At 39.8% G+C, this 28,000-nt stretch overlaps 1 protein-coding gene across 2 annotated transcripts; it reads right to left on the bottom strand.

The window, feature by feature from the left end:
• Positions 1 to 101: 101 nt before the first annotated feature.
• On the bottom strand, positions 102 to 27,668 carry CD302 (CD302 molecule). 2 transcript variants are annotated; one of them, XM_080798312.1, is made up of 7 exons: positions 27,393 to 27,665; positions 14,086 to 14,196; positions 7,558 to 7,674; positions 6,341 to 6,514; positions 4,964 to 4,990; positions 2,266 to 2,457; positions 102 to 409 (listed from the first exon to the last, which is right to left on the bottom strand). In XM_080798312.1, the coding sequence occupies exons 1-6, from the start codon at positions 27,457 to 27,459 to the stop codon at positions 2,285 to 2,287; spliced, it is 669 nt and encodes a 222-aa protein (XP_080654438.1). In that variant the 5' UTR covers positions 27,460 to 27,665; the 3' UTR covers positions 102 to 409; positions 2,266 to 2,284. The 2 variants fall into 2 exon arrangements, with proteins under 2 accessions (XP_080654438.1, XP_080654437.1); XM_080798311.1 differs by lacking the exon at positions 2,266 to 2,457 and having other exon boundaries at positions 27,393 to 27,668.
• Between the last annotated feature and the right edge of the window lie 332 nt (positions 27,669 to 28,000).

Below are 28,000 nucleotides of genomic sequence, written 5' to 3'. Positions count from 1 at the left end.
TATGATAATTTCTTTTTTAATTGTGTTCTTAGAAGAACCTAAAGATCAATTTTTGTCACAGTGATTACATGAGAATAATGAATGCTACTGGAATAAGGAAATACACCATAAAAACTGTAATTTTTCATTGTCAAATTTTACATTAAAGTCCTACACAGGAATCACTGTCAAAGTATTTGATGTCTTAATCTGAGATTTCCAAAATCTTAGTCAAATTGAACAGCATACTCGTTTTCTTCTGCAACTACCAAAACACAGTCGTCATTATAAGGTGATTGGGGTGCAGTTGAAAAAACTGTGGTGAAACCGGCATCCGAATTTCTTTTGTACAGGAACCAAACGATTGCTCCCAAAACTGTTAAAATTACTGTGCTAGCAATCACCAAAGCTGATATTAAAATGTGGTTATCTGAAAAGAAAAAGACAAAAAATATATATGGAAATCACTTACTGCTATTGCACTCAGGGGAGCACAAATACAGTTTCATCATGTATGTTTTTGCCTATTTTAAGGATTTTCCCACATTGGTAAAAATAAAAATGAATTTATTGTGTTTCTTAGCTTGAACAACTGTCATTTCAAGATTTCAACTAAGTTTTACAATTGCCACTCTACTGTAAGATCCTAAAATGGAAATTATCCACACTTGGTATACTACAGTTTTTTTGTCTCTCCTTTTTTTACTTCCTGGTCTAAGACTTTATATTTAATGCTCTTTTCAAGGCTAGTTGTCTTGAGAGGTTTGTTTACATTAATGAAGTTATTGGTTCATCTGGTGTTTGGCATTTAAAATTTGTTCCACTGAAAAAACCAGGAATGGCAGTAGAATATCCCGACCCACCCCCCTTTTTTAAAAGATTTTTTATATTTGAAAGAGCATGAGTTGGGAAAGGGGCAGGGAGAGGGAGAAGCAGACTCCACACTAAGCAGGAGATAATGGGGCTCTATCCCAGGACTCTGAGGTCATGACCACAGCCACCCAGGCACCCCTGTTTTTTGTTTTAATTTAGTCAAGTATCTGTGTGTATTCCTTAATGATGTACAACCTTAACAGTTTTTGGCTGTTCAACACCCTTGTAATCTTTTAGTCAGTCGTCCAGGGAAATTAACTCAGTTTAGGAGTTAGGAGATAAATGCTTTGGGGGAGGAGAGTATTTGTATTCAGTAGCATCCAAAAGACCTCAAATTATTTTCTTTTTACAGATGAATTTTTACATTATGGTTATTTGAATGTACCTATATCCTCCTTTGAGCTGTGCTTTTAAAATGATAAAATGTAAAGCTTAGCGAAGAAAATCTGGCCAAAAGCTACTTGTTAAAGTGAGGGAGAGCCATTGATATTTTTAAAATACTGACAGTCTTCTTTAAAAAATAACACAGGAGGAGTTAGGTAAATAGCCACAGCTGAGTTCTCTCCTTTTTGGTCCTAAAATAATAAAAGTTTGTAGTGGTCACAGTTTGTTAAGGTGTGGGTTGTATTCTTACTGGAGACCATCAGATGAAAAAAAGTGTGTATCAAGAAAGCGAGGCACATAGTGGTTACACATATTTATGAAATCTTTGTATTTCATATATTCAGAGACCACTCTGGATCAAATGCTGCCAGATCTTTCAGCTATTCCTAATAGGGTTTTGAGAACCACTTAGACCTACCGACTCTTTCCTACACATTTCAATCTGCATAAACCCTTTTCCTCTCCAAGTATACATGTGCATAGCTTAAAATTCATAGCTCTACAAGATAAGGTAACAAAAAGTATTTTGCTGCTCCTGCTTTACCACTACTACTCACCCTGCATTCCCATTGCTGTTAACTTGTACTTGCCTTCATGCTTGTAAATAACATGCTTACACGGCTTTTCTTGATTCAATTTTTTTTTTTAAGATTTTTATTTGACAGAGATCACAAGTAGGCAGAGAGTGAGGGGAAAGCAGGCTCCCCACCGAGCAGTGAGCCCGATGCGGGGCTCAATCCCAGGACCCTGAGATCATGACCCGAGAGAAGGCAGATGCTTAATCCACTGAGCCACCCAGGGCCCCTCTTGATTCAATTTTTTAATGTAAAATACACATAACAAAATATACCATTCTAACCAGTTTTTAAGTTGACAGTTTTATAGTTCACATTGTTACAGAACAACAGTCCACATTGTGCTGTGTTACCATTTATCCACAGACCTCTTCATCTTTCAAACCTGAGACTGTATCTTAAACAATAATGCCCCATTCTTCCCTCCCCTCATCCCTGTCAACCAGCATTTTACCTTGTGTCTATGAGGTCAACTACTCCAGGTACTTCATATAACTGGAATTGTCCTTTTGTGACCAGCTTATTTCACTTAGCATCTTGATGTCTTCCATTTTCGTGCATGTTGCAGGATGCATCAGAACTGCCTTTTTTAAGGCTAAATAATGTTCTGTAGTGTATATACACCATGTTTTGCTTATCCATTCATCTGTTGATGGACACTTGGGTTGTCAACTTCCACCTGTGACTACTGTGAATAATGCTGCTCTGAATGTGAGTGTACAAATCTGTCTTTGATACCTCTTTTCACTTCTGGGTATATACACAGAAGTGGATCATAGGTATTTCTATTTTTAGTTTCTTGAGAAGCTACCATACTGTTGCCTGTGCCATTTTACATTCTTATCAGTAATGTACAAGTGTTCCACTTTCTCCATATCCTTGTGATCACTTGTTTTTTGTTCTCTTGCTTTGTTTTTTGCACATAGACAACGTAATGGCTATGAAGTGGTGCCTTCCTTGATACTTTAAGCTCTACATCCAGTGTAGTGCTTGAATGCATTACCTCAAGGATCAGATCCACATAATCTGCCAACTGAGCCAGACAGGTGCCCCTTTGCTCTTTTTTTATTTTTTTGATATTTATTCCTCCTATGGAAGAGTGAGAACTTGATTCTCCATTATCTACATGAACTCTCAAACACTTCCACCATAGTTCTAGCAAGCCCCCAACTGAGAGAAAAAATAACTACGATATATGTGACAACTCATATCCAGAATTTTATAAAACTACCAATCAGAAAGGCAAACCAATTAGAAATAAGGACAAAAAACCTGGAGGTATATCACAAAAGAACACATTGAAATGTAAGTGTGTAAAAGTGTTCAACATTATTCATCAGGGAAATGAAAATTAAAATGACAGATCACTACACATCTGAATGACTAAAATCAGGTTGACTATCATGGGATGGATGTGTACAGCGAATAGAACTTGAATACACTGACAGTGGGAATGTAACAGTTAAGCCAGTTTAAAAAATTATTTGATGGTTCTAATAAAGCTAAACATGTCAGCTACCCTATGACCTTGCTATTCTACTCTTCGGAAAATACTCCAGGAGAGTGACAAGATAGGTCCAAATGAGAATGTTCATAGGCAGCTCTTTACATAGTATCAAACAAGAAATGATCCAAATATATGTAACTAGAGATTGGGTAAATTGTGATAGATTTATAAAATATTATGCAACAGTAAAATAGGTGCAATAGATACTCAACTTGGGTGAATCATTAAAAAAAAAAAGAAGCTAGTAGAATTATATTTATGTTAACAGCAAGCAACTCTATGGTGAGAGAACTCAATAGTGGTTAAGTAGGAGACATGATGGTAGGGGGTACATGTATTAGGAAAGAGCATGAGGGAAATTTTTAATGTAACAGAAATGTACTGTATCTTTTTATTTACTTATTTATTTGACAGAGATCACAAGTAGGCAGAAAGGAGGAAGCAGGCTCCCCGCCGAGCAGAGAGCCTGATGCAGGGCTCGATCCCAGGACCCTGGGATCATGACCTGAGCCAAAGGCAGAGGCTTTAACCCACTGAGCCACCCAGGCGCCCCAAGAAATGTACTGTATCTTGATTTGAGAGGTAGGTAGCCAGGTGTATACAGAGGCAACCATCAATGTGTACACTTAAGATCTGCATCTTATACCTCAAAATAGATTAAATGGGGTGCTTGGGTGGCTCCGTTGTGTCCAACTCTTCATTTCAGCTCAGGTCATGATCTCAGTCATGAGATCGAGCCCTGTTTCTGACTCCACGATGGCCGTGGAGCCTGTTAAGATTGTCTACCTCTCCCTCTTCCCGTTGCCCCTACTCCCCACCCCTGGAAGAGTATTCAGTTGTAAAGAAGAAGGAAGTTCAATCTATAGGTAATGATACAGAGAGGTACCTAAAATATATTAGTAAATAAAAGGGGCAAAATAAGTCCTCTATCTCAGTTTCCTTATTTTGGCAAAAGAAGCAGACATTTAGGGCGCCTGGGTGGCTCAGTGGTTTAAGCTGCTGCCTTCGGCTCGGGTCATGATCTCAGGGTCCTGAGATCGAGTCCCGCATCGGGCTCTCTGCTCGGCAGGGAGCCTGCTTCCCTCTCACTCTCTCTGACTGCCTCTCTGCCTACTTGTGATCTCTCTCTGTCAAGTAAATAAATAAAATCTTAAAAAAAAAATTAAAAAAAAAAGACATTTAAAGAAAAAACTGAATGGGAGCCCAGTAAGGATAAAGTTAGAATAGGGTAGATGGGGGCAAGACGGGAGACAGACTTTTCAGTGCTTGCCTTATTTTAATTATGCTTTTTGAGCTACGTTAATATATTACCTGATTTTAAAAATGCATTTAGTAAACCCTTAAGACAGATGCTGCATGAATTACAACCATGAAGTCAAATTTTTTTAAATAAAAGATTGCAGAGTGACTGCTTACAAAAACAAAATGGAATTCAGTGGGAAATATTTTTTGGTGTGTAAAAAATTTATAACTTGCAGTTATATTTAGAATGTCAAGTCTTACTACTAAGCTGAGACCTTTTTAAATTCTTACAAAAATTGTTCTACTTTATGTTATACAATTAATTTTTGGGGGGGTCTCTAAGTAATATTTTAACAGAATCTCTCATTTTTGGGAAAAATTTTAATAAAAGACCATTACTTACCTGATAAATATTTCTTTTCATATGGGACTAAAATACAAAAGAAAATAAAAATTAATATTCAAATATGCTTTATTCTAAGTTTGCCTTTAAACACCTTCAGAATAGTTAAAAATGAACCCTGTATTTAATAGTTTAATATTATCCATATTTCTCTTGGTCAGTTGTGCTTTCCATTTGAACAAAGGTTTTGTTTGTTTGTTTGTTTTTAAAGAAGACATAGAGGTCTAACGTAATGCATTAGCTTGGCTGGTGGAAAAGGATTAGGTAACTCAAAAAGTGAGGTGAACAAGAAAGAATTTTGGTAGAGTTTGTAGAAAACAAAGCTAGTAAAATTAAAGTGTACACCTGTGACCTCATTAGTATAAACTTGTAAACTTTCTGATGTTTCAAATTTAAAAAAAAAAATCTGGCTTATAATAATGGTGCCCTGAGACTTTGTACATGAAAAGATCCAACTTTTAAAAAACCTTTTAAAAAATTTTTAAAATAAATTCTGGAGGTTGAATTCAAGTACCACAAAACTATGAGGAATTTAATATAGTCACTATAAACTGTAGTTAAGAACCCTGCTAAGACAAAAAAAGAAAAAAATGTAAAGTAAGATGTAAAGGGAAAAATAGCTTTGGTTTACAGTAGAAGTAGAAGGGGGGAAATCCTAAAGAGGCAAAATGGGGAAATGGCCAGTGTGTCTCAGGCATCCTGAAATCTTATTTTGAAGTTTTAAGTGTTTTTAATGAGAAAACAATTCTAAAACTTAGAACATTGATGTTTAACAATAACATCAAAATACTGTGGGACACAATAATTATGTTCATTAGAAAGCGTTCTGATGGGGGAGGAGGGGACGGCTGGAGCCCAGGGGTGATGGGTGGGTAGAGGGGCAGGGGCCAGATTCAGAGTTCACCCTTTGGGAAAAAGGAAAAAAAGAAAAGCATTCTGATGGGCCAGAAGAAAAACTACACTTTAGTCCAGAATAAATTATAAACTACAATGTGGTTTTTCTTCATTTGTCTAAACAAAGGATGATAGTACTTGTACATGAGTCAGTATTCTTCACCATTTCTGTTTAATCAAACCAAACGCAAGGAAGCTATGGTAATTCAAACAACAGAAGAAATTTTTAACCTCTTGCAGGCTCTTAAGTTTAGCAGATAGGCTAAAGGTATGCCTGGTTCACATGATCTGGTCATACCTCTGAAATTTATGAGAAATACATTTGACTTCTGGAATACTTGACAGCAAACCATCCTAATATGTTCTGAAGTTTTTCTTACTCCTTCTAATTTACTGAGGCATACCTGGCTCAAAATTATTTTAAAACCAGCCCTACTTTTCCCACCCCTCCAGGAATGGAAAAAAGTCTTCAGTTATACTTACTAGTTGCTTTACAAAGGGTTCCTCCCATAGAAGAAATTTCACAATTTCCTTTTTTCCATTCACCTGTCTTGGTGTGCAAAAAGGCACAGGTGTCAACTAGGTCCTCACCATCTTCTTGTTCTGTCCACTTATCAAATGTCATATTTGACTTATCAAACCACTTGAAACTTGCATCTGTCAGTTAAGAATATTTTCATTATTATGAAAGTTTTAAACTTAGAGCCATAGAAAAGGGTCTAGGATTAAAGGTGGGAAGTTACTAAGGTATGTCTGGTCAAAACTTGGTTGTAGGATTTGAATTAGGAAGAGTGTATCTTGTGTACAAGCAAATCAAAAGTATTGGTTCAAGGAGTGCCTGGGTGGTTCAGTTAAACACCTGCCTTGAGTTCAGGTTATGATCTCGGGGTCCTGAGATGGAGATCTGAATCAGGCTCCTTGCTCAACAGGGAATCTGCCACCTCCTCTCTCCCTACCCCTAACCCTCAACCCCACTCAGGCTCTCACTCTTCCTCTCTCTCTCCTGCTCTCTTTCAAATAAAATCTTAACCAAAAAAAAAAAAAAAGTATTGGTTGAAGAAGGTTCCATGGATGAGTGTCTGGGTGGCTCAGTTGGTTATACATTTGACTCTTGATTTCAGCTCAGGTCATGATCTCAATGTCAGATCAAGCCATGTGTTGGCTCTGCGCGGGGTATGGAGCCTGCCGGGTTTTCTCTCTGCCCTTTCACCTTCTCTTAAAAAAAAAAAAAAAAGTTCTTGAAAAGAAAATAATATAGTAACATTTTCATGGGGAAATAGCCAAGAAAATTAAAATATTAATAGTAAACAGTAGTTTCATTTCATTATCTATGAACATTCTGTTTTCTACAGGGACACTAAATACATAACTCTGATAGTTCAGTTTAGCTTTATCCTGTTGCTGACACAAACACTAATATTTATGACCCTGCCATATTACAAAAATCTGAGCCTAGAACCATGTTTTACTGCAGGCAAAAGAATCAACTTTGATTCTTCTGTGTGAAAGACACCGAGCTGCTCAGGGAAAAGCTGCAGTCAGTGCAGGTCAAGTACTGGGTAGAGGATGCACACTGAACATACTATACCCGGACACCACAGAAAACACCAACTTGAACTAGAGAACTAAAGAATCTCAAAGTCATCAATTTTAGTACCATTTTAAAAAAGTGATTTCCTACGAGGGTAAATATTACTTACCATCTGTGTCAAAAAACATGCCTAGTAGGATATCGTCTGGACCCTTCCATTGCTTTTTCAAAGTATCCAGTATAAAAGCATTTTCTTCTTCATTATGTATGCTTACCATGTCTGCTCCTGGAATTATTTTTAAAAGGGAAAAACAAAGCATGTTTCCAGAATCAATGAAAATCACATGAAGTATATAAGAATTATGCATTGTTATAATGTATAATTATAATAATATAATGCTCTTATAATAACTATACTTTTACACCTTTTTAAAATTTAGCTTGAGAATATGCACATTTCTGAAAATACGAGAAAAGTATGACGGAATAAATTGGGCAGAATCATTCTGTACTATTTCATTCACACAGAGTTGGTAGGTATTTTACAGATAAGGGAACAAAACCTCATGCAAAACTTGAGCAATAAACACATGTTCTGCATCTCTCAACTTTGCTTTTTCCCATGACTACTTCCGCTAGCACCCATGGTTTCTCCTTTCCTCACTTCACTACAGTAGGGAAGACAAGCTCTGACCATACCCAGGAAAACTGAAAAGTTCAAGGGCAACTAGCCAGAACAACTCCAAGACCCTGTGAAGCTCAAGCACCAGTCTCTGACCTGCCTCATTTAACAACCTTCCCATGCCTGCTGTCCAAAGCCTTGTGCCTTCCCATATTTGTCTGTGTGGTCCTTTAAAAAGTCCTGGCTTTGGGAAATGGACTGATAGTAGAGGTCCTCGTTCTCGTTGGTTAGCTGATTTTTCCTGGGACTCTCTCACATGATTCCAGAGTAAAGAGCAGCAGCCATCTATACGGTATGTCTCATACATTCGAAGTTGTTGCCTTCACAGTCTGTAAGCTACCTATCCATATAAGCACCCTATGAATATCAGGAGTAACTACTTTTCCGAGAGACATTGAACCCTATTTCTTAACCCAGACAAAGATTCTCTTGCAAATTAAAAAACATTCCATTTAAAAAAAAAAAAAGATTTTATTTACTTGACAGATCACAAGTAGGCAGAGAGGCAGGCAGAGAGAGGCGGGGAAGCAGGCTCCCCGCTGAGCAGAGAGCCGGATGCGGGGCTCGATCCCAGGCCCCTGAAACCATGACCTGAGCTGAGGGCAAAGGCTTTAACCCACTGAGCCACCCAGGTGCCCCAACACATTCTACTTTCTATACTCCAATACAACTACATGGAGAAGTGAAAAAAATCTTGCACACTCTTAAACTGCATGCTTCCAAAATCATCCTGACTTCACAAAGGCTCCTGAAAACATCAGACTGTCTTAGTTCACCTGGAGCAAGCATCAGCATCACCTGGAGGGCTTGTTAAAACAGTGCTCGGCCACATCCAAAGTTTCAGGTTCAGCCAGTGTGAGATGGGGCCTGAGAATTTACATTCCTAACAGATTTCAGGTGATGCTGATGCTGCTGATCCAAGGACCACACTTTGAGGATTATAGGAGCTTAAATCATAGTCTACTATATTTATGACATCACACTAAAGTTGATAATATTTTCCTAAGTTAACAAATAGAAAAGACAGAGCTCCTGTTACATACTGATATGGTTTAAGAAAAAAAAATTGTATTAGGTGACCACTTCTACATCTTCTATTTAAAAGAGGCAGACAGAAAAATTTAACTACAGGGGAAAGAAAATTACTACAGGGCCAAAAAAAATCTCCCCAAAGTCATACTGTATTATTAAGAAAATCACAAACCAGCAGACTAAAGCTCCATTATAAACAAAGAAGCAAACACTTTAATAGAAGAAAAAAAAATGGTTTCAAGACTGTAAAAAAGACAACCTCACAGAAGCAAATATAACACAAGAAATGTGTAAAAATGCAATCTCAGGGGCACCTGGGTGGCTCAGTGGGTTAAGCCTCTGCCTTCGGCTCGGGTCATGATCTCAGGGTCCTGGGATTGAGCCCCACATCGGGCTCTCTGCTCAGCGGGGGCCTGCTTCTCCCTCTCTCTCTGCCTGACTCTCTGCCTACTTGTGATCTCTCTCTCTGTCAAATAAATAAACAAAATCTTAAAAAAAAAATGCAAACTCACTGGTAAATGAAAATTAAAATAAGCAGACTTCCACGCTTAGAGATTAAACAGTGCTGGCCTTGGGTATAACAAAACAGGAATTCAAAAGTGGTTAGGTGGAGTAAAAGTTAGTACAGCCTTTTTGGAAACAATTTGGCAAATGTGTCAAAAGCCCTAAAAACACAATAGTTGAGCCAGCAATCCTTCTGATCTATAGTTAGACACGTTATCCATTTCGCCACTGGCCCTCTTTGACCCAGCGATCCTTAACAATTATGCTAAAACAATCGTAGGCTCTGTGCTCATTAAACACAATTATTAATGGTCATCACATATTTCTGACAAAGATTGAAAATAATAGCCAATATTAGAGGATTGATTAAATCAGTTATGGAATTTCTATATACCAGATTAATGTACAGTTTTAGGGAATACGCATTGTATTTTTACTGCCACAGATATTTTTAAAGGAAAATGCAGATTATAGGGCAGTTTGCCAAATACGATCCCTTTTCTTATATATATATATATTTTTAAAAAGCATTTGATATAAATTTGCCTAGGGGGAAAAAGTCTGGGATACTTCCCAAAATGTTAACAGTCATTACATTTCCTTAGAGTGGTGCAATTTAGGGTGATTTTGTTTTATTTTATTTTTAAGATTTATTCATTTATTTTATTTTTTTTTAAAGATTTTATTTATTTATTTGACAGACAGATCACAAGTAGGCAGAGAGGCAGGCAGAGAGAGAAGGGAGGAAGCAGGCTCCCTGCTGAGCAGAGAGCCCGATGCGGGGCTCCATCCCAGGACCCTGGGATCATGACCTGAGCCGAAGGCAGCGGCTTTAACCCACTGAGCCACCCAGGCGCCCCTATTCATTTATTTTAGAGGAAGAGAGAGAGTGCGGTGGGGAATGGCAAACAGAGAGGGAGAGAGAATATCTCCCGCAGACACCCCACTGAACAAGGAGCCTGACAGGCAGCTTGATCTCACAACTCTAAGATCACAACCTGAGTCAAAATCAAGATTTAGATGCCCAACCGAGCTACCCAGGTGCCCCTGATTTTGTTTTATTTTTAAAATATCTGCACATGTTTTTCTCATTTTTTATAGTGACCATGCATAAATTGTGCAATTACCATAAATCTTTAAAAGAAAAAAAATAAGATTGACCTTTAAAACACTTAATACTTTAATCCAAAGTTAAGATTCAATGAGGTTCCCTGAGTCATTGCTCCATTTTTAAAAACTCTGTGATGGTTTTCTTATCATTTCCAGCTGCCTGTCTGCTGAATGTCATACAGACTTTTAATCTGTTTCACCCTGATACTTACTTGTACTTACTTGTGAAATGTGACCAGAATGCTACTCTAGAAAAATTCTCAAGGGAAGTATTTAACTAGGTTATAGTTTAGGCTTAAGTGTTCAGAGATGAGTTTTTCATCCTTTTCTTTGACCTTGTGGCAGCCAATGGAACTTTAATGATTCTTAACACTGTAATCTAATTAAATACTGTATAAACTTAAATTACTGTGTCAGGCAAATAAGACACACTTTCATTTTCTTTAACAAATGACAGCATAAGTCCCTGAAGAATGCATGTGCTCTAGAAAATTTTTTTTACAATGCATTACCAATGACAGTACCTGCTGAGATGTAATTTGGGTCTTTAATTCTTTTTATAGCTAGTGACATAGCTCACAAATCACAAAAAGGAAAGACTAAAAATACTTATTTTTTTCTATTATAATGATAACATTATAAATTAAAGGTAAATGTTGCAAAATAAAAATTTTAGCTTCTTACAATTTTTTTCCTCATTATGAATAATGAGAGGGTAATATCAAGTAAATTTGCAAAAGCCCTGGGAATATATTTAAATATAGCTCTCTGCAGCCCAAAAGGTTAACAAGTCATTTGTTTTCTAAACCCCTAATCATAGGTTTAAGGATTTTGTACAGCTGGGAGGATTTTATAAATCCAAATGTAAATATTCTAGTACTCCTTATGCTTTTTGTTCTTCATAGCAAACCCTGAATTCATGTCCACCTACTACTCTAAACCAAAACAGTACTCTAGCCAAAAATAAATATGAGCATTATTAATTAATTTTAGCTAATTTCCTAATTCATCAAAGAGCTGGATATTTCCAGAGTGGAAACGAATACAGAGGATTATCAAATAAATGGTAAGGTTAACAGAAACGTATGAGAAAGCTTAAAAAATCTAATCAGTAAGACGAACTGAATTTATAAATTTTAACTGGGGAAAAAAGAGAGGTATTTTTTTAGACACAAGATAAATTTTATAAGCAAATTTGTACATAACAATTTAAAACCTCCAAATGGCTATCCTGCTTGAACAAGTAGAATTAATGGACTCCAAAACAAGTCACAAAGTTCCTGGGTGTTTCCAATTTTGTTTTGCTTTGTTTGCTAAAGAAAAATGGCAAATATGAAACAAAAGAAAAACACCTCACTACACACTGAGTTGTAGAAGTCGGCCAACAAGTATTAATTATACCTCTATACTGTAAGCAGTTGCTAACCTGCTTAAAAGAAGTATTAAAGCCAGACAGTGAACCTTGTGCTTCATACAAGCTAATACGAGTACAGGAACGTGTCTCTTCTTGGTTCTCAGCCTCCAATATATTTTCAATTATAAATCTATATTGAAATCTATATCTAAGAATACCTAATATAAGTGATTTTTCCAAAAGAGAGTAGAAAATTATTATGGGGGGGAACCCATTTAAAAAATTCCTATTATTTGCAGCACCTGGCCGGGTAAGCGGTAAATCATGTGACTCTTGATCCCAGAGTTGTGAGTTCAAGCCCCATGTCAGGTGTAGAGATTACTTAAAAACAAATCTTTCCAAAAAAGTTCCTGTTACTCAATTTCTTTAAAATGAAGCCATACTGGTAGATTGGAACTTTTGTCTTGTTCTTAAAGAATCAATATTCCACACCATTTGGCAGGTATGAGTTTCTCCAAGGGGAACAATATGTATTGAGTACTACGTTGCACTTAATGGGATTAAACACTTCTTTGCTTACATTCATTCCTTCCATAATAAGTGAGTATGATTTGATAGTCTTCCAAAATGTCATATTGGTTGGTTGTCAGAAATTGTGTTTTTTTTAGGTAAAGGGCATTTCTAAATGCTGGAGTTATTAATAAGTCTAAGATAAAATTTAATGAAATGATCAAGAGATTTTAGATCTCATGCAGTAATAAAAAGCACTTCTAGAAAATCAAGGACTCTCCTATCACCATCAGAGAGATTTCCACTGAAAGAGATGTTATTTCACATCCTAGTTTCGATTTGAACTTTTAAGAATCACAACAGTTGGGCACCTGGGTGGCTCAGTGGATTAAGCCTCTGCCTTCAGCTCAGGTCATGATCTCAGGGTCCTGGGATCGAGGCCCGCATCAAGCTCTCTGCTCAGCAGGGAGCCTGCTTCCTCCTCTCTCTCTCTCTCTCTCTGCCTGCCTCTCTGCCGACTAGTGATCTCTGTCAAATAAATAAATGAAATCTTAAAAAAAAAAAAATCAAAAAAAATCACAACAGTTCGAGGCTTAACAGCAAGGATGCACTTTCCGCCAAACAGCCAGATATATAAAGAGCACCCAGGCACACCTTTTTAAAAATGACGTTTTTAGGGGTGCCTGGGTGGCTCAGTTGGTTGAGTCTGCCTTTGGCTCGGGTCATGGTCTCAGGTCCCAGGTCCCAGGATCAGCCGAGGGCAGGCAGGCTGCTCAGCGGGGAGACTGCTGCTCCTGTTCCCCCTGCTTGTGCGCGCAAGCTGGTCCGCTCTCTCTCTCAAATAAACAAATTTTTTTTAATGACATATTTATTTGAAATATTTAACAATGTAAAGTTGTGAATATATTTTCCAGAGAACACTGAGTGTATCTGCCAGCAAATAGCTTTTTGCTCCTTTTTCTCCAACATACACTTCGTTATCACAGTTTCCCTTCATGGCCCCATCGGACCTCCGCCCACACTGCGTACCTGAAACAGCACTCCCAAGGGCAGAATAGCAGCAGAGCGATTAACAACTATGGCCCTAAAATCTGATCCAGACCTGGTTTGAATCCTGGCTCTGCCAATTGTTACTTGCATGACTTTGAACAAATAACTGAACTTCATTTCTCCCCTTGATTAAAGGAGGCTAATATAAACTACCTGGTAGGTATGTAAGGATAATCAAACCCACCCGGTACCTGGCACAGGGTACGCACGTGAAAAAGATACTGCTATTGCTAAGCTTCTATCACACAGCTCTGGACGGGACTAACAGCTGTCTTCCAACTCAAAGCTTAAATATATAGCCAACTCCACAGTGTGGCTACTGCATTATATAATAAAAATTGTTCATTTATTACAAGGACTCAGGTGTAAGTGAGGTATGCCAAAACCATTTTTTTAAGAAATGAGTGAACACCATTTACAGCTGTGGAAAAAAATAAGAAGAGTAAGCTCCTTACCATGGTCAGTACACTGATTTCTGACGTCCTCTATGCTTTCTACTTTGATGGCTTCTTTAAGAAAAACGTAACAACTGTCTTGGAACTGAACCCAGGCAGATGAAGGACAGTCTATGTGGGAAAAGAAACACTGTTAAATAACTTGGGAAGAATTCCGTGAATTCCTAAAGATACCAGATATTAAATTTTGAAAGACAAAAAGAATTTAGACACAGAGCTCTATTAAAGTAAGAAATCGACTAGTGCGATGGGAATTTATTTTTTTCCATTCTACATTTGGGAAAAGAGAAATGTGCCAATGATTCTCTTCTGATTTGACAGAGCAAAGTTACAAGCCTTTAGGATGTTTACGAATTCAGACTTGTAAATTATAGCGTTATTACCAAGGCAACAAACTATCAAGAAGGACAACCAATCAGAATTACAAGCTCTTTTTGAAGGTTATCTTTGCAATATTTGGTAACAATTTCAAAAGTCTCAAGAGTTCTTCTGCAAGAGCTTTTTTAAAAATTATACTTCCAAGAGCAGAGACAAGTTGCCAAATTATGAATATTCAGACAAGTTTTCATATTGCACATGAAAACAAGATTGATGTTCTTATGAACCTTCTTAGTTTAACACCTCATCAAAGCAGATTCTTTGAATTAGTTCTATGAAACAGAACCATCTCTCTTCCTCGTAGAGTAGAATGGCACCTCCTCCTTCTCTATCTTCATCTTTTTGTTGTTGTTGTTCATTATAAATGTGTACATTTGTAAGCCTTGGCTCTGAAATGTCATTAGTTAGCATGAGCTTACTTTCAAAAGTAAGCCTTGAAGAGCTTGATTTCACTGCCCAGAACGGAGAAAAGGGGAGGATTTTACTGAATTCCAGTGAATAAAAAGAGCTTAATCTAAATCCCTATTCCCTTAGGTCTATGTAGGGAAAATCACTATGACTTTTACCTAGCTTTATTTTAAGTACTCTATGTATTGTAATTTTAATATGAACAAGTAAAAGAATGCCCTACTATAAAGATCAGAATTTAACCATCAGTAATGTTAATCTAAATTCAACAACCTTGAGTTTACCAAACTCAGAACATGGCCGAGATCATTAACTGTCCCCTACTTGAACCCAGCACTTTTTCCCCCCTGGTGTATTTTTTCAGTTTTATTTTATTTTATTTTATATTTTGGGGGGAGGTTTTTTTTTACCTCAGCTTCTCATATAGCACAGAATACATGTCCACCAAGCTGAATTGTTTTCCAGTCTTCCAGTAACTTCTGGATAATGAGCTGTGAGCTGAAGCAAACCAGGCAAATTGCCTTTAAAAGGAAGGAGTATGCTCCCGGGATCATACATCCCCTTTCCCACTGGCCAAAATGTACTCAGCCATCTTTAATCATGTAAACAATGGAAATAGCCTAGGAATAACAGAGCAACAAGAAGGATCCGACACGGAACCATCATATCACACTCAGATTGTTATGAGAGAAAGAAATAAACTGTTTTGTCAAGTCGTCGTTAATTCAGGCCATTGTTACAGGAGGTGGGTCAACAACCTAATACTAGAGGCTACTTAAAACTGTCCCCATGGTGAGATATGAATTTTCCCCGGCCTCATACTGCTACATTTAGTGGTTAAATCCTCCAAGGTGGGGGCTCAGTCCGTGGAACATGTAACTCCTGATCGCAGGATTGTAGATTCGAGCCCCACCTTTTATGTCCAGGATACTTAAAAATGAAAACTAAATCATTCAAGATGTACTATGATGAGAGTAGGCATCTCAAGTTACAATGTATTTTGTATACAGGTTTTTTCCTTCCCGCTGTCCTAGAAGTACTTGCATTACACATGTGACTACTTGGCTTGAACTCTGGTTGGAATCTAGAACTCTCTTCAGTGTGGTGGCTAAAAGGTCGTTGGTAGGGATATTCCAGGAGCATTTACTTAATAAAACACTAAGTTAAATAAAAAAGCTGGGTGTAAAATTATATGTGCAGTACAATCCCAGGAGTTAAAAAGCAAGGAAGTCCAGAAATGGTTAGGAGTTGGAGAGGCCAGACACGTCTGGAGGCACAGGGTTCAGGGAGGGTGAAAATAGGATGCGCGGGGCAGCTAGGGCCTCAGACCCTCTTCCCGAGGAGGACTCAGCCGTCGTGCTTTCACCTCTGCTGCCCTCTCTGCAAATGGGGTCCTTACTCAGAGGAGCTCTTTTAGATTTAACAAAGAAGTGAAATCATGGTATTTGTCTTTCTCCGTCTGACTTACGTCACTCAGCGGGGTACCCTCCAGGTCCATCCGTGTTGTCACCAGGGGCAAGATCTCGGTATTTTATGGCTGAGCAATATTCCAGGGTGTGGTGACGTATTATCTTTATTCATCTGTGGAGGGACCCTTGGGCTGCTGCTGCATCCTGGCTACCGTAAACTATGCTACAATAAACACAGGGATGCATACGCCTTTTCAAGTTATCTTTTGTTTTGGGCTAAATACCCAGTAGTGGAATTACTGGATCACAGGGTAGATCTATTTTTTATTTTTTGCGGAACCTCCATACTGCTTTCCACAGTGGCTGAACCAGTTTGCATTCCCACCAACAGCGCATGAGGGTTCCCCTTTCTCCACATCCTCGCCAACACCTGTTATTCTCAAGGTATTTTTAAATTTCCTCTTTGGTGTCTTCACTGACCCATTGGTTGTTTTGTAGCATGTTGTTTAGCCTCTAAATGCTTGCAGGGTTTTTTCCCCATTTTTTTCTTGTACTTGATATCCAGTTTCCTACTGGAAATTTGTTGGAAAAGATGCTGAAAGGATCTCAATCTTTTTTAACTTTATCGAGACCTGTTTTGTGGCCTAACATGTGAACTATCCTGGAGAAAGTTCCACATGCACTTGAAAAGAATGTCTATTCTGCTACTTGGTTCCTTATATGTCTGTTAAGTCCGTCTGGTCTGATATGTTGGTTAAGGCTGCTGTTTCCTTATTGATGTTCTGTCTGGATATCTTTCTGTTGAGGTAAGTGGGGTGTTAAAGTCCCCTCCTATTATTGTATTCCTGTCAATCTCTCCCTTCAGGTTTGTTAATATTTGCTTTATATATCTGGGTCCACGTATATTGGGTGGACAGATATTTGTAATTGCTGTATTCTCTTGCTGGGTTGATCTCTCTATCATTATTGTCATGACCTTGTCTCTTGTTATACTTTCTTTTAAAGACTGTTTGGTCTAGGGGCGCCTGGGTGGCTCAGAGGGTTAAGCCTCTGCCTTCGGCTCAGGTCATGGTCTCAGGGTCCTGGGATCGAGCCCCGCATCGGGCTCTCTGCTCAGCGGGGAGCCTGCTTCCCCCCTCTCTCTCTACCTGCCTCTCTGCCTACTTGTGATCTCTCTCTGTGTATCAAATAAATAAATAAAATCTTAAAAAAAAAAAAAGACAGTTCGGTCTAATAGAAGTATTGCTACCCAGCTTTCTTTCCATTTGCATTTGCATGTAGTATCTTTTTCCGTTCCTTCACTTTCAGTCTACATGTGTCTTTAGGTCTGAAGCAAATCTTTTAGGCTGCATATAAATGGGTCTTGCTTTTGTTTTTATTTCTTTTAAGTGAGCTCTATGCCAGTGTAGGTCTTGCATTCACAGACCCAAGAACAAGAGTTGCATGCTTTACCAACTGAGCGGCCAGCAGGCGCCCTGGTCTTGTTTAATTTTTTTTTTTTTTATCTAGTCAGTCACCCTGTATCTTTTGATTGGGGCATTTAGACCATTTACATTTAAAGCAGTTATTGATAGCTATGGACTTACTGCCATTTCTTTCATTGCTTTCTGGCTGCTTTCATAGTTCTCTCTGTTCCTTTCCTCTTCTCTTGCTCCTTCCCTTGTGACATGACTCTCTTTAATGTTGTGTTTGGATTCCTTTCTCTTTAATTTTTTGTGTACCTGTTATAGGTTTTTGGTCTGTGGTTACCCTGAGGCTCATATATAAGCATCCTATGTAAACAGCAGCCTATTTTAAGTTGATGGTCACTTAAGTTGGAACACATTCTAAACACACTACATTTTTACTCCCCCCACCACATTTTATGTCTCACACCACGGGGTACAACTTTTTATTTTGTGTATCCCTTGACTGTGGATGTAACTGACTTTACTACTTCTGTCTTTTCACCTTCGTATCAGCTCTTAGTAGTAGTTGATCCCCTACCTTTACTCTGTATGTTTCCTTTTACCCATGAATTTTTTTCTTCATAATCTTACTTCTATTTGTGGTCTTTCCTCCTTAAAGAAGTCCCTTGAACATTTCTTGTAAGGCCAGTTTCGTGGTGATGACCACATCTCGGCCCTTCCTACCCTTCTCAAAGTGGCTTTTCCCCCCATCTTTAGTTGGGGAAGAGCTGCTCTGCGAGTCTTCAGGTTGTTCGCAGAGATGGTTGATCTGCATGTTGTTATAGCCTCGCTGTGCCCGTGGAAGGGGTTGAGCTCAGGATGCTCCTACTCTGTATCTTGATCCCCCAGCCTCTGGTGTTCCTTTAAGTATTTCTTTAAGTATCTATTAAAAACTCCCTCAGTTTCTGATTTTCTGCAAATATCTTTATACTGCCTTCATGTTTGAAGGATATTCTTGCAAATACAGAATTCTAGATTGTCAGCTTATTTTTTATTTAAGATGAATTTTATAGTTTTGGGCTTCCATCATTCTTATTGAGAAATCAGCTGTCTGTCTGATGCCCTTTCTGGCTGCTTGCAAGTTCTTGACTTTGTATTTAGCAGTTTAGTGTGTGTGTGTGTGTGTGTGTGTGTGTGTGTTTTAAATCCTGCTACTAATTCAGTACACTCATTGAATCCATGGCTTATTTTCATTGATCTCTTTTGGAAAGTTCTTGGCCGTTATTCCTTCAAATAACACTTCTATTCCATTTTCTCTCTCCTCCCTTTCTGGGCCTCAAATTATGTTTATGTCAGAATTTCTACCATGTCCCAAATATTCCCATTGCTCCTTTCCATATTTTTAATACTTCTGGCTCTCCATACTATTATCTTGTTCCTTCTGGTTTACTAATCTACTCTTTAGGTTTTAACAAATCTGCTGTTACACCCGTCTATTGAGTTTGTAATGTCAATGCTTCTTCAGTTACAGAACTCCAATTTGTTTGTATTTTTGTAGTTTCTGGACCTCTGGTGAAATCCTCAATTTTATAATCTATATTCTTGAACTTATTAGTTATTTTAAAGTCCCCATTTCTGATAACTTTAATTTCTGGGTTACCTTTGGCCTATTTTTGTTTCTCTTTTCCTTTGGCCTATTTCTTGTTATGCCTGGTATATGTTTGGTTTATTTTTAAATCAAGTACCAGACACTGTGTAGGAAAAAATGCAGAGGCTCTAGATGATGCTATTCTCCTCTAGAAGGGACTCTGGTAGGAAGGTTGGGTATTGACAATTACCTTAACAGAGTCAAGGTTTGAGCTGACCGGAGGAGGTGTTAAAGCCTTTAGGAGGCTCAATATCCATGGATTCCAAAGAAAGCCTGGATACTAAGTACAGCCTCTCTTCTTTGGCAAGTTAAAACTCAAAATTCTGTCTCCTTAACACCATGAGAATGCCCAAAACTCTGTTCTTCCTTTCGCTGCCTAAGATTCTGGCAACTCTCCTACGGGCAAAAGTTAATGTACATAATGTTGGTCTCACCTCAACAAACGGCCATGGCAGCTCTCTGTTGCCTGCAAATATGATCTTTATGGAATTTCATCTAGAACTTCTAGTTGTTCTCCCCACCTGGTTATAGCCAGAAGCAGAGTTCCCTTTTTCACATCTTTGAACAAGTTATTAATAATTGTTCAACCATCTACCCATTTACTGACCAACTCCTTTATGTCAGATATAATGGTCAGTGCTAAGGGGTAAGGAGAAAGGGATATAAAGAGGAATGAGTCCTTCACGTAAAGTGCTCACTCTGATGGGAGAGTTAAATACATATACATAACAGATATTACAAAGGTACGATGGATAAAATACTACACAAGACAATAAAGAGTAAATAACTTATAAAGTTAAGAAACACTTCAAAAAGAAGGAAGTAATTTGAGCTACAACTTACAGGATAAAGGAGTTTGCCACATACCAAAGGAAAAGAAATCCTAAAACAGAAGGAGTACCACAGAAAGCACAATGACAAGCACCTAGTAAGGAGTCAACACATAAACTAATATCTGGTAGGAGGAAGGGGAAGAGGGAGGAGACTGCCTACTTCACTCACTCAATATATGTGCAAGACATGATAGACAAAATAAACAGTCATTTCCAGAATGAAACTCAAATAGGAAGTCACAAGGGCAGATACTGTCAACTGCAAATTTTGATTTTCATCTTTTTTTCTTCTGTTTTCTTCCGATTCCTTTTGTTGCCTTTTCTTTATCCTTATAAAATTTAAAAAAAAATCTTAAAAGGAAACAGACTCCATTAGCATGTTTGATGACACCTAAAACGACTTTCCATATCACTGGAAGTTCTTGAATCACAGGCTGACAAATGCTGTCATATTATTTCCAGTCAAAGCTACACATAATATTTTTCTACTGATAATAAATAAGAATATAAAAAATAATTTTTGCAATATGCTTTATATGGAATAAAGCAAGTCTATTCAATACACAAAAATATAATCAACACCAAATGAGGTAAATTTATAAATTACTTTTTTGTACACTTGTAGTTCCTATGTTTTATGAAAGCTTTAGAACTCGGCTTTCTAAACCACCTATTGGTTAAAGTATACTCTTATTTCAGGAGCAGCTTGTAGGTCAGTTCTCCGTGGAGTGTCCAACCCTCATCTTCCTGGAGACTCAGACTCCTCCGAACTTCTGAACTTTCTGGACTTTGCATTACACCATGGATGAGACACCTTTCTGGTTACAAGGAGTAAAGACTTGCTCAGGTTACCCCAAATGATAGACATTTACTGTATGGATACATGGCATAACAAGACATCTGAAGACGCCATCTCAGCAAATAGGCCTCGTGAGGTTTTTATACTAGGAACTCCGTTGAGCGGCCACCTAGCCTAGAATAATCATCCTTTGATTTAGGTAATTATCCCTCTTTTGATTAGGACCTATGCATAAGAACCATAGGTAGCCATTATTCTTGGAAAAGGAGCTGTGTTGCCTTTGATAATCAACAAATACACTTTTATATGGCACTCATCAAACCGCCTTGTATGACAGTTATCTGATATTTACCCAGTTTTCCCAACTGGACTGTTAACTGCATGACAACAGAGACCATTTCTTAAATCTCAGTGTACCCTCAATAATAACTATCACAGCACCTTACATGTAACACAAGACAGCACACAGAGAACTAGAACAGGGCAGGGTTCTCGTAAGAACATTAAGTTGCAGAGAAGTCTGGCTCTGACCACATCATCCCAGATATGTTACTTAATCTCACTGTGCCCTAGTTTTGTAAAACAGGAATAATAACAGTATTTATTCTCACAGGGGGTTGTTGTGAGAAAGGTGTTCTAGGTGCTAGATGCCACAGTGAACAAAAAGAAAAAAAAAAACCCTGCCATCCTAGAGCTTACATTCTAGTTGAGGCAGATACACAAAGGCAAGATATGTTAGATGATGTTTTATATTCAGATGACATATTAGCGATCTATTGCTATGTAACAAACTAGCAACTCAAGACAACAAAAAAACCTTTCATTATCTCACACAGTTTGTCTGGGTCAGGAATTTGGAAGCAGCTACCCAGCTGGGTGATTCTGGCTTGGGGTTTCTCATGAAGCTGCAGTCAAGCCCTTTGCCAGGGCCGCAGCCATCTGGAAACTGAACTGGGTGGGAGGATAAGTCTCCAAGAAGGCTGCTTCATATGGACAATGCGTTGGTGCCGGCCATAGGGAAGAGGCCTAGATTCTCACCATGTGGACTTCTCCACAGGGTTGCTGGAGGGTCCCTATGACATGGCAGGAGGCTTCTCTCAGAACAAATGATTCTAATCCAGCCTTCAGAGTCACACTGTTATTTCTGCAATATCCTACCAGTTACATAGGTCACCCCTATTTAGTGCTGGGGTGAGCTACACAAAACTATGAATACCAGCAGGAAAGAATCACTGGGGCCATCTTGGAGAGGAGCAACCCAAGATGGTGATAAATACTGAGGAGAAAAGTTAAAACAGAGAAAAGCAAGATCCTGGGTATAGGGTAGGGGTGACGGCTGCAATTTTAGAAAGCTGTCTAAGAAAGATCTCATTATCAAGGTGACGTATAAAAAGTCTGCATAAGCCGAAGGAGAAAAGCCATGTGGAAATCTGGGTCAGACAGGGAATGGCAAACGTGGACCCCTGAGATGGGAATGAGGACGAGGATGATGATGATGATGATGATGATGACTACAACAACTCAAAGACCACTGTTCAATAATTAAATAAGAAACACATGGTAAGACAACAAAATTAAGACTCTATAGGCAGAAAAATACCAAACAAACTTTTAACTTCACTTCCTCAAAATTTCAACTGCCTTGTTCTTAGGTTCATTTCAGCATTAGCAGTAACCTCCAGTTAATTCACCACCGAACCCTCCTTCTCATGCTACCGGTTAGTGGGCGCCCCAGAAACCAGCTCTAAGCACTACTCAAGACATATATTTTTACTCTGAGAGGAAACGTTCAAGCAGAGGCTGGATACCTCTTGTGAGGAAAGCTGTTGAGGTTCATGCACTTCCTGAGCAGAAAGCTAAGCTAAGCCTCCTTCAATGCGAAGTTATTTCTGCTATAACCCCATTCTCATTAAAAACTTGCTTCCCCAAAATACTGCCATAAGTTTTCAATTAGAGGTTCTATAATATCTTCTGTAAAAATATATTTCAACATATATACTTCACACACACACACACACACACAGCCTGTCCACAATGCTCTGTGAAGTGCTTTTCTATAACTCTTACTTCTTCACAGCTGTCCTGAAAGATAGGTACTTAATAATGCACCTAAGTGACTCTTTATGGATTTTATGACTTTATAATTCTGTTGACTCCATATATATAGAAATTCAGGAGCCTGATGAAAATTTTAAAAGCTTGTACTTAAGATTCCAAAAGTTTCTATATAGATCCTCTGCCTAAAATTACCATGTGCTAAAGAATAAAACGGTGTATCTACGAGGATATTTGGCATTACCGGTCAGTTCCAGCAGAACTCTCTGTTCCCTTATAATTTCTCAAGCAACTAGGAACAGCACAAGAGGAAGTGATCCTTGGGAAACACTTGTTCTGCATGTTAACAAAGTGAAGGCAAAGACTGCATTTTTTCCCCTGGTCAATAATAAAACCTTTGCCCCCCTCCCACTAAGATATGAGTCACAGTGACTTAGCTTCCGCAAGAACAACTGTGGCAGAGACAGAGAAAGAGGACGAGCTGTTTATTATGTTTATTATGCAGGGAGGCAGGAGTGGGGCTCCAAGTCCCTGACTAATCTAGAGGGCCTGTGGCTGTACTCTGGGCTGCAAGATCTCCCTGAAGCACAAGAAAATTCAGACACTCTGACATTCCATTCCCTCTCCACATCACCCTTGCCAACCCACATTCCCTGCTGTCTACCTCCATCTTCTCCTCTCCATCCCTTTGCAGAAGAGCTGTCATGAGATTTATTTATAGAATGGGGGTGCCAGTGTTACTCTGCACCTTTCTCCCTGGGCATCTCTGGTCTGTTTTCTTATAGATTCAGTCTCAAGATCTGCCCTCAAAGTCCAAAATAATTCACAAAAGAAGTAAATACTTAATAGGTATCATAAAAAATTGTGGACACTAACCCTGTTGCAAAACTAGTTTTCAACAGAGAAGCACATTTTTGAATACTTCTCAACAATGAAGAAGTCCTGAAATAATACCTAACTGTAATTTCACTTTCTCATTAGAAGAAAAAGAAACATTTATTAATGTTTCAAAATTTACAAAAAACTATCTGAGATAATTTCCCGTAAAACATCACTGTGCCATTTATAAGAATTAGAAAAAGTTAGGGACGCCTGGGTGGCTCAGTGGGTTGAGGTCTGTCTTCCACTCAGGTCCTGTCCTGGGATCCAGCACTGCATCGGGCTCCCTGCTCAGCCGGAAGCCTACTTCTCCCTCCGCCTGCTGCTCCCCCTGCTTGTGCTCTGTCTCTCTTTCTCTCTCTGACAAATAAATAAAATTTTAAAAAAAAACAAAAAAAGAATTAGAAAAAGTCACATCAAAAGATTAAATGATTTGATGCTCTGAATTCAATTATGATATCAGTTCATGACAGAAGTAAAATAATTTGAAAGAAACTGAAATCCCATTATCCTCCTTATTTTAAAAACCATTCATTTAAAATTCTTGGTCCTTTTATTATAAATTAGAATAAAGTGCAAAGATACAACTCAAGACAAAACAAAAATTCCTAAGACAGTAAAGTCTCTGCTGTTATGTATCTTCCTTCTGGTAAGTGGAAAGACAAGAAGATGCTGAATAAACAAGATGCATTCAGACAGCATTGAGTGCTCTGAAGAAGATACAATATGGACATGAGAAAGTGGGGCATTCAGGGGAGGCCTGAGGAGGTGACATATGAACAGAGATTTGAATGATGTGGGTGGGGGCAGCCATGGCAAGGACAGGGGAAGGGGAGGACAGTCTGGGCAGAAAAGCCTGCAGGTGGTTGAGTCCCCAGGGGCCCAGTGTGGATAAACACCGAACAGCTAGAAGAGCAGTGAAAGATAACCTCAGCAAGGAAGGCGGGGGCACCCTCATCCAGGGCAATTCAAAATCCGTATCCTAGATTCTGATCCACACGATGACCACAGAATGAAGACTTACTTTGACCAAGCTTATATGCACTCATCTCATGCCACCCATGGGCGATCACCTACCCAGTAAACACAGCGATCAACTACTATGTGAAAAGGCACCATTACAGAAGAACTTTCGAAAAGGCATGCCATGGAACCTTACTTGGGAATTGAAACAATGGTTTGTTCATCGTGATTTTCAAGATAATGATTAAGAACATAAGATCACTTACACTAATGAACTCCAAAGTAACAGAGAACAATGATTCAGTAACAATGATTTCCACTTCAACTTTAAATTTACACTTCATGCAATACCATGGGAGCTTTGCTGTTAAGATCTTGCCACTCAGCTAATTTTGTGATAACCTTGAAAAGCTCTTTCTTCACTTAGTTCTAAGTGTAATAGGATTCCTGATCTTGTCTGGGTAAGATATTGTAAAGTACTGTGATGAAATCATCAGCATGTATATGAATGTGCTCATTAACCAGAAATATCCAACCCACATAAAGTGGCACTCACGATGTTTTTAGTCACAATAATTACCCTTCATTTTGTATGAAGAGAACAAAAGGAAGGACACCAAGATTTCGCATGCCTACAATAGGTAAGAGCCAGAGTTCTCCCTTAATGCTCGTTATAGTCCTACAGGGTATTATCTCCAAGTGCAATGAGTTAGGTAACTTTTTCAAAGCCATATGGTTTGTACCTAACTCCAAAGCTTATGCTCTTTCTAAATTAATCCTTAAAGCCTCCTGACTGATAGAAACTGGTTAATTACCTGCATTAATTTATTCAACATGTACTTCTTAAGCTCTTGAAAAGCCTGTTTAACTGTACTGGACTTATAAGAGGAAAAAGAACACAATTTTCCAAAGGTAGCGTGACCTGTTTTACTGTTCAAAACAACTTCTCTCTGGGGCACCTGGGTGGCTCAGTGAGTTAAAGCCTCTGCCTCCAGCTCAGGTCATGATCCCAGGGTCCTAGGATCAGCCCCCACCCCCACCCCCTCACCACCCCGCTCCCTGCAATCTGGCTCTCTACTCAGTGGGTAGCCTGTCTCCCCCCACCCTCCGCCTCTGCCTGCTGGTGATCTCTGTCAAATAAATAAATAAAAATCTTAAAACAAAACAAAAAATGCCAGCTTCTCTGGAAAAGATACCAACATCTAGAAATGAATTTTTTTTTTTAATGTGACAAGAAAAGTAAATTTTGACTAACCTGAAGTCTGAAGGCATGGCAAGCCCAAAAGGTGGGTTAAAGGACATTCAGATGTTACTGGCCAACATATGAGGGTGTGGATGGGGGGGTGTCTCAAAACTGTCCAGTCTTGTCTTAGACAAATCCAACATGCTCAGTATGAAGTGTGAAAATGAGCACATCTTGTGTGCGCTCCTCCATAGGCAGCAGACGGCATAACCAGTCATAAATGCTGATCCACAAGGCCTTCCAGGAAAGGAGCTTTGAGTTAGGGAGCAACTTCTGAGCTGCTTACTCTATGCCGCCTCCAACAGAGACCCCTTACAATGTGCCTGCCTGTCAGCAGGCTTCCAGCAGGAACTTATAAAATGACAGTGATATTCAAGGGGGGGGACCCCCAAACAAAACCCAAAACACTCGCATAAGCATTTTATTCAAACCCACACAAGTATTCACTGAGTTCTTGTTTATTCTGTTCTTTAATTCCTAGAATGGTTTAATCAATAATGTTTTTGGATGGAAGTCTGTCCCCCATTCAATATTTTGGACATGCGTGTACGAAAAACTTGTTAAAAACAAACAAAAAACCCACCCCACATACTCAACAGAATTGTCTATTTTCCTCAGGAGTCATTTGGGAAATGACTGACTAACCATGTGTAACTTTTTTCGGGTGACACTTGCATGACCGCAGCGCAGACTTAAAGGCTTTTTTAAATTACACGACTTAAGAGGAATCGAAGCTTCGCCGGCTCGCGTCCCACTTCGATCCAGGGGTTATTTGGCTGAACTGTTTTCCTGTTTCAACAACTCGAACGCCAAGCAGCGGGACAAACAGGGCGGCGAGCGCGGGAGGGCCCGCTTCCTCCCACCCCTGCCCCCGCCGCGCAAAAGGGAAATCTGCGCAGCCAACTTCCCCGCTCATCTCGGCCCCAAATGGCCCGAAAACTACCCCGGTGCGCGGCTCTGAGTCCCTCTGCTCTGCAGTCAAGGAGCTCCCCGTTTGGAGACCGTCCCCGCGAGCGGGGTCTGCGCTGAGGCTGGGGGCACGGTGGGGGAGCCAGGGCGGGCTCGGGTCCTCGGCGACCCTTCCTGGGGCGCTCAGTCAGAACCCGCTGCCCGGGGTGGCGCGCGGGGCGGGTGGTGGCCGGACGCAGGGCCCCGGGGGCGCACAGGGGTGGGCGCGCAGGGCAGGGCGAGACCCTCGGGCGGCCGGAGGCTGCTGAATCACCGCGGGGCAGGGCGTGAAGGCGACCGCTCGGGGTCGGGCTCCGGGGCAGGGAGGGAGGGAACGCGGCCGGGGGTCAGCTCACCCGCGACGGCGGCGGTGACCAGGCCCAGCAACGGCAGCAGGACCGCGGGCAGCGCGGGCCGGGGCATCACGGCGGCTGCGGACGCCGAGGGCGGCGCTCCCGGGAAGTGCGGGGCGCGGACCAACCCTCCCACGCGGCCGGCCCCTGGGGGCGGGGAGGGTACGAGAGGGGCGGGAAGGGGGGGGAAGGGTACGTGAGGGGAGGGAAGGGGAGACGAGGGGGCCAGACGCGGGCTGACCTCCCCGCCGCCCGCGCGCCGCCTCTGCCACGTCTCTCTCTGGTATTTGAAACTTGTCATTCGACCTGGCATAATTTCGGACTCTCAAAAATGTTACAAAAAGAGTCCGAAGAATTTCGTAACCCTCAGCTAGCGTCTCTAAACGTTAACACCGTGTAGAACTCCAGTAGAATGGCCAAAGCCGGGAAATTAAAACGAGCGTGATACTGTTCGCTGATCTTCAGCCCTGGCTACGTCTCGTGAGCTGTCCCTCCGGTGGTCTTTTCTGTTCTAAAATCCAACCCGTCGTTATACGTGGCGCTGAGATGTCTTGTGTCCTTAGTGCCCTTTAATGGGAGACAGTTACTCTGTCATTGTCTGTCTTTCCGAC

The sequence above is a fragment of the Martes martes genome (genome assembly GCF_963455335.1).
Source record: "Martes martes genome assembly, chromosome: 3".
Classification (NCBI taxonomy): Eukaryota; Metazoa; Chordata; class Mammalia; order Carnivora; family Mustelidae; genus Martes; species Martes martes.
The sequence above is the reverse complement of the archived record's forward strand: the minus strand, read 5'-3'. Positions and strand labels throughout refer to the sequence as shown.

What these genes read in the sequence shown, in the direction of transcription:
- CD302 (XM_080798311.1), bottom strand. Translation starts at nt 27,459, where the DNA reads ATGCCCCGGCCCGCGCTGCCCGCGGTCCTGCTGCCGTTGCTGGGCCTG. An exon ending in CATGTTTTTTGACACAGATG is followed by an intron (nt 6,515 to 7,557) that starts GTAAGTAATATT and finishes CTTAACTGACAG; the next exon opens with ATGCAAGTTTCAAGTGGTTT. An exon ending in TGAAAAGAAATATTTATCAG is followed by an intron (nt 410 to 4,963) that starts GTAAGTAATGGT and finishes TTTTCTTTTCAG; the next exon opens with ATAACCACATTTTAATATCA.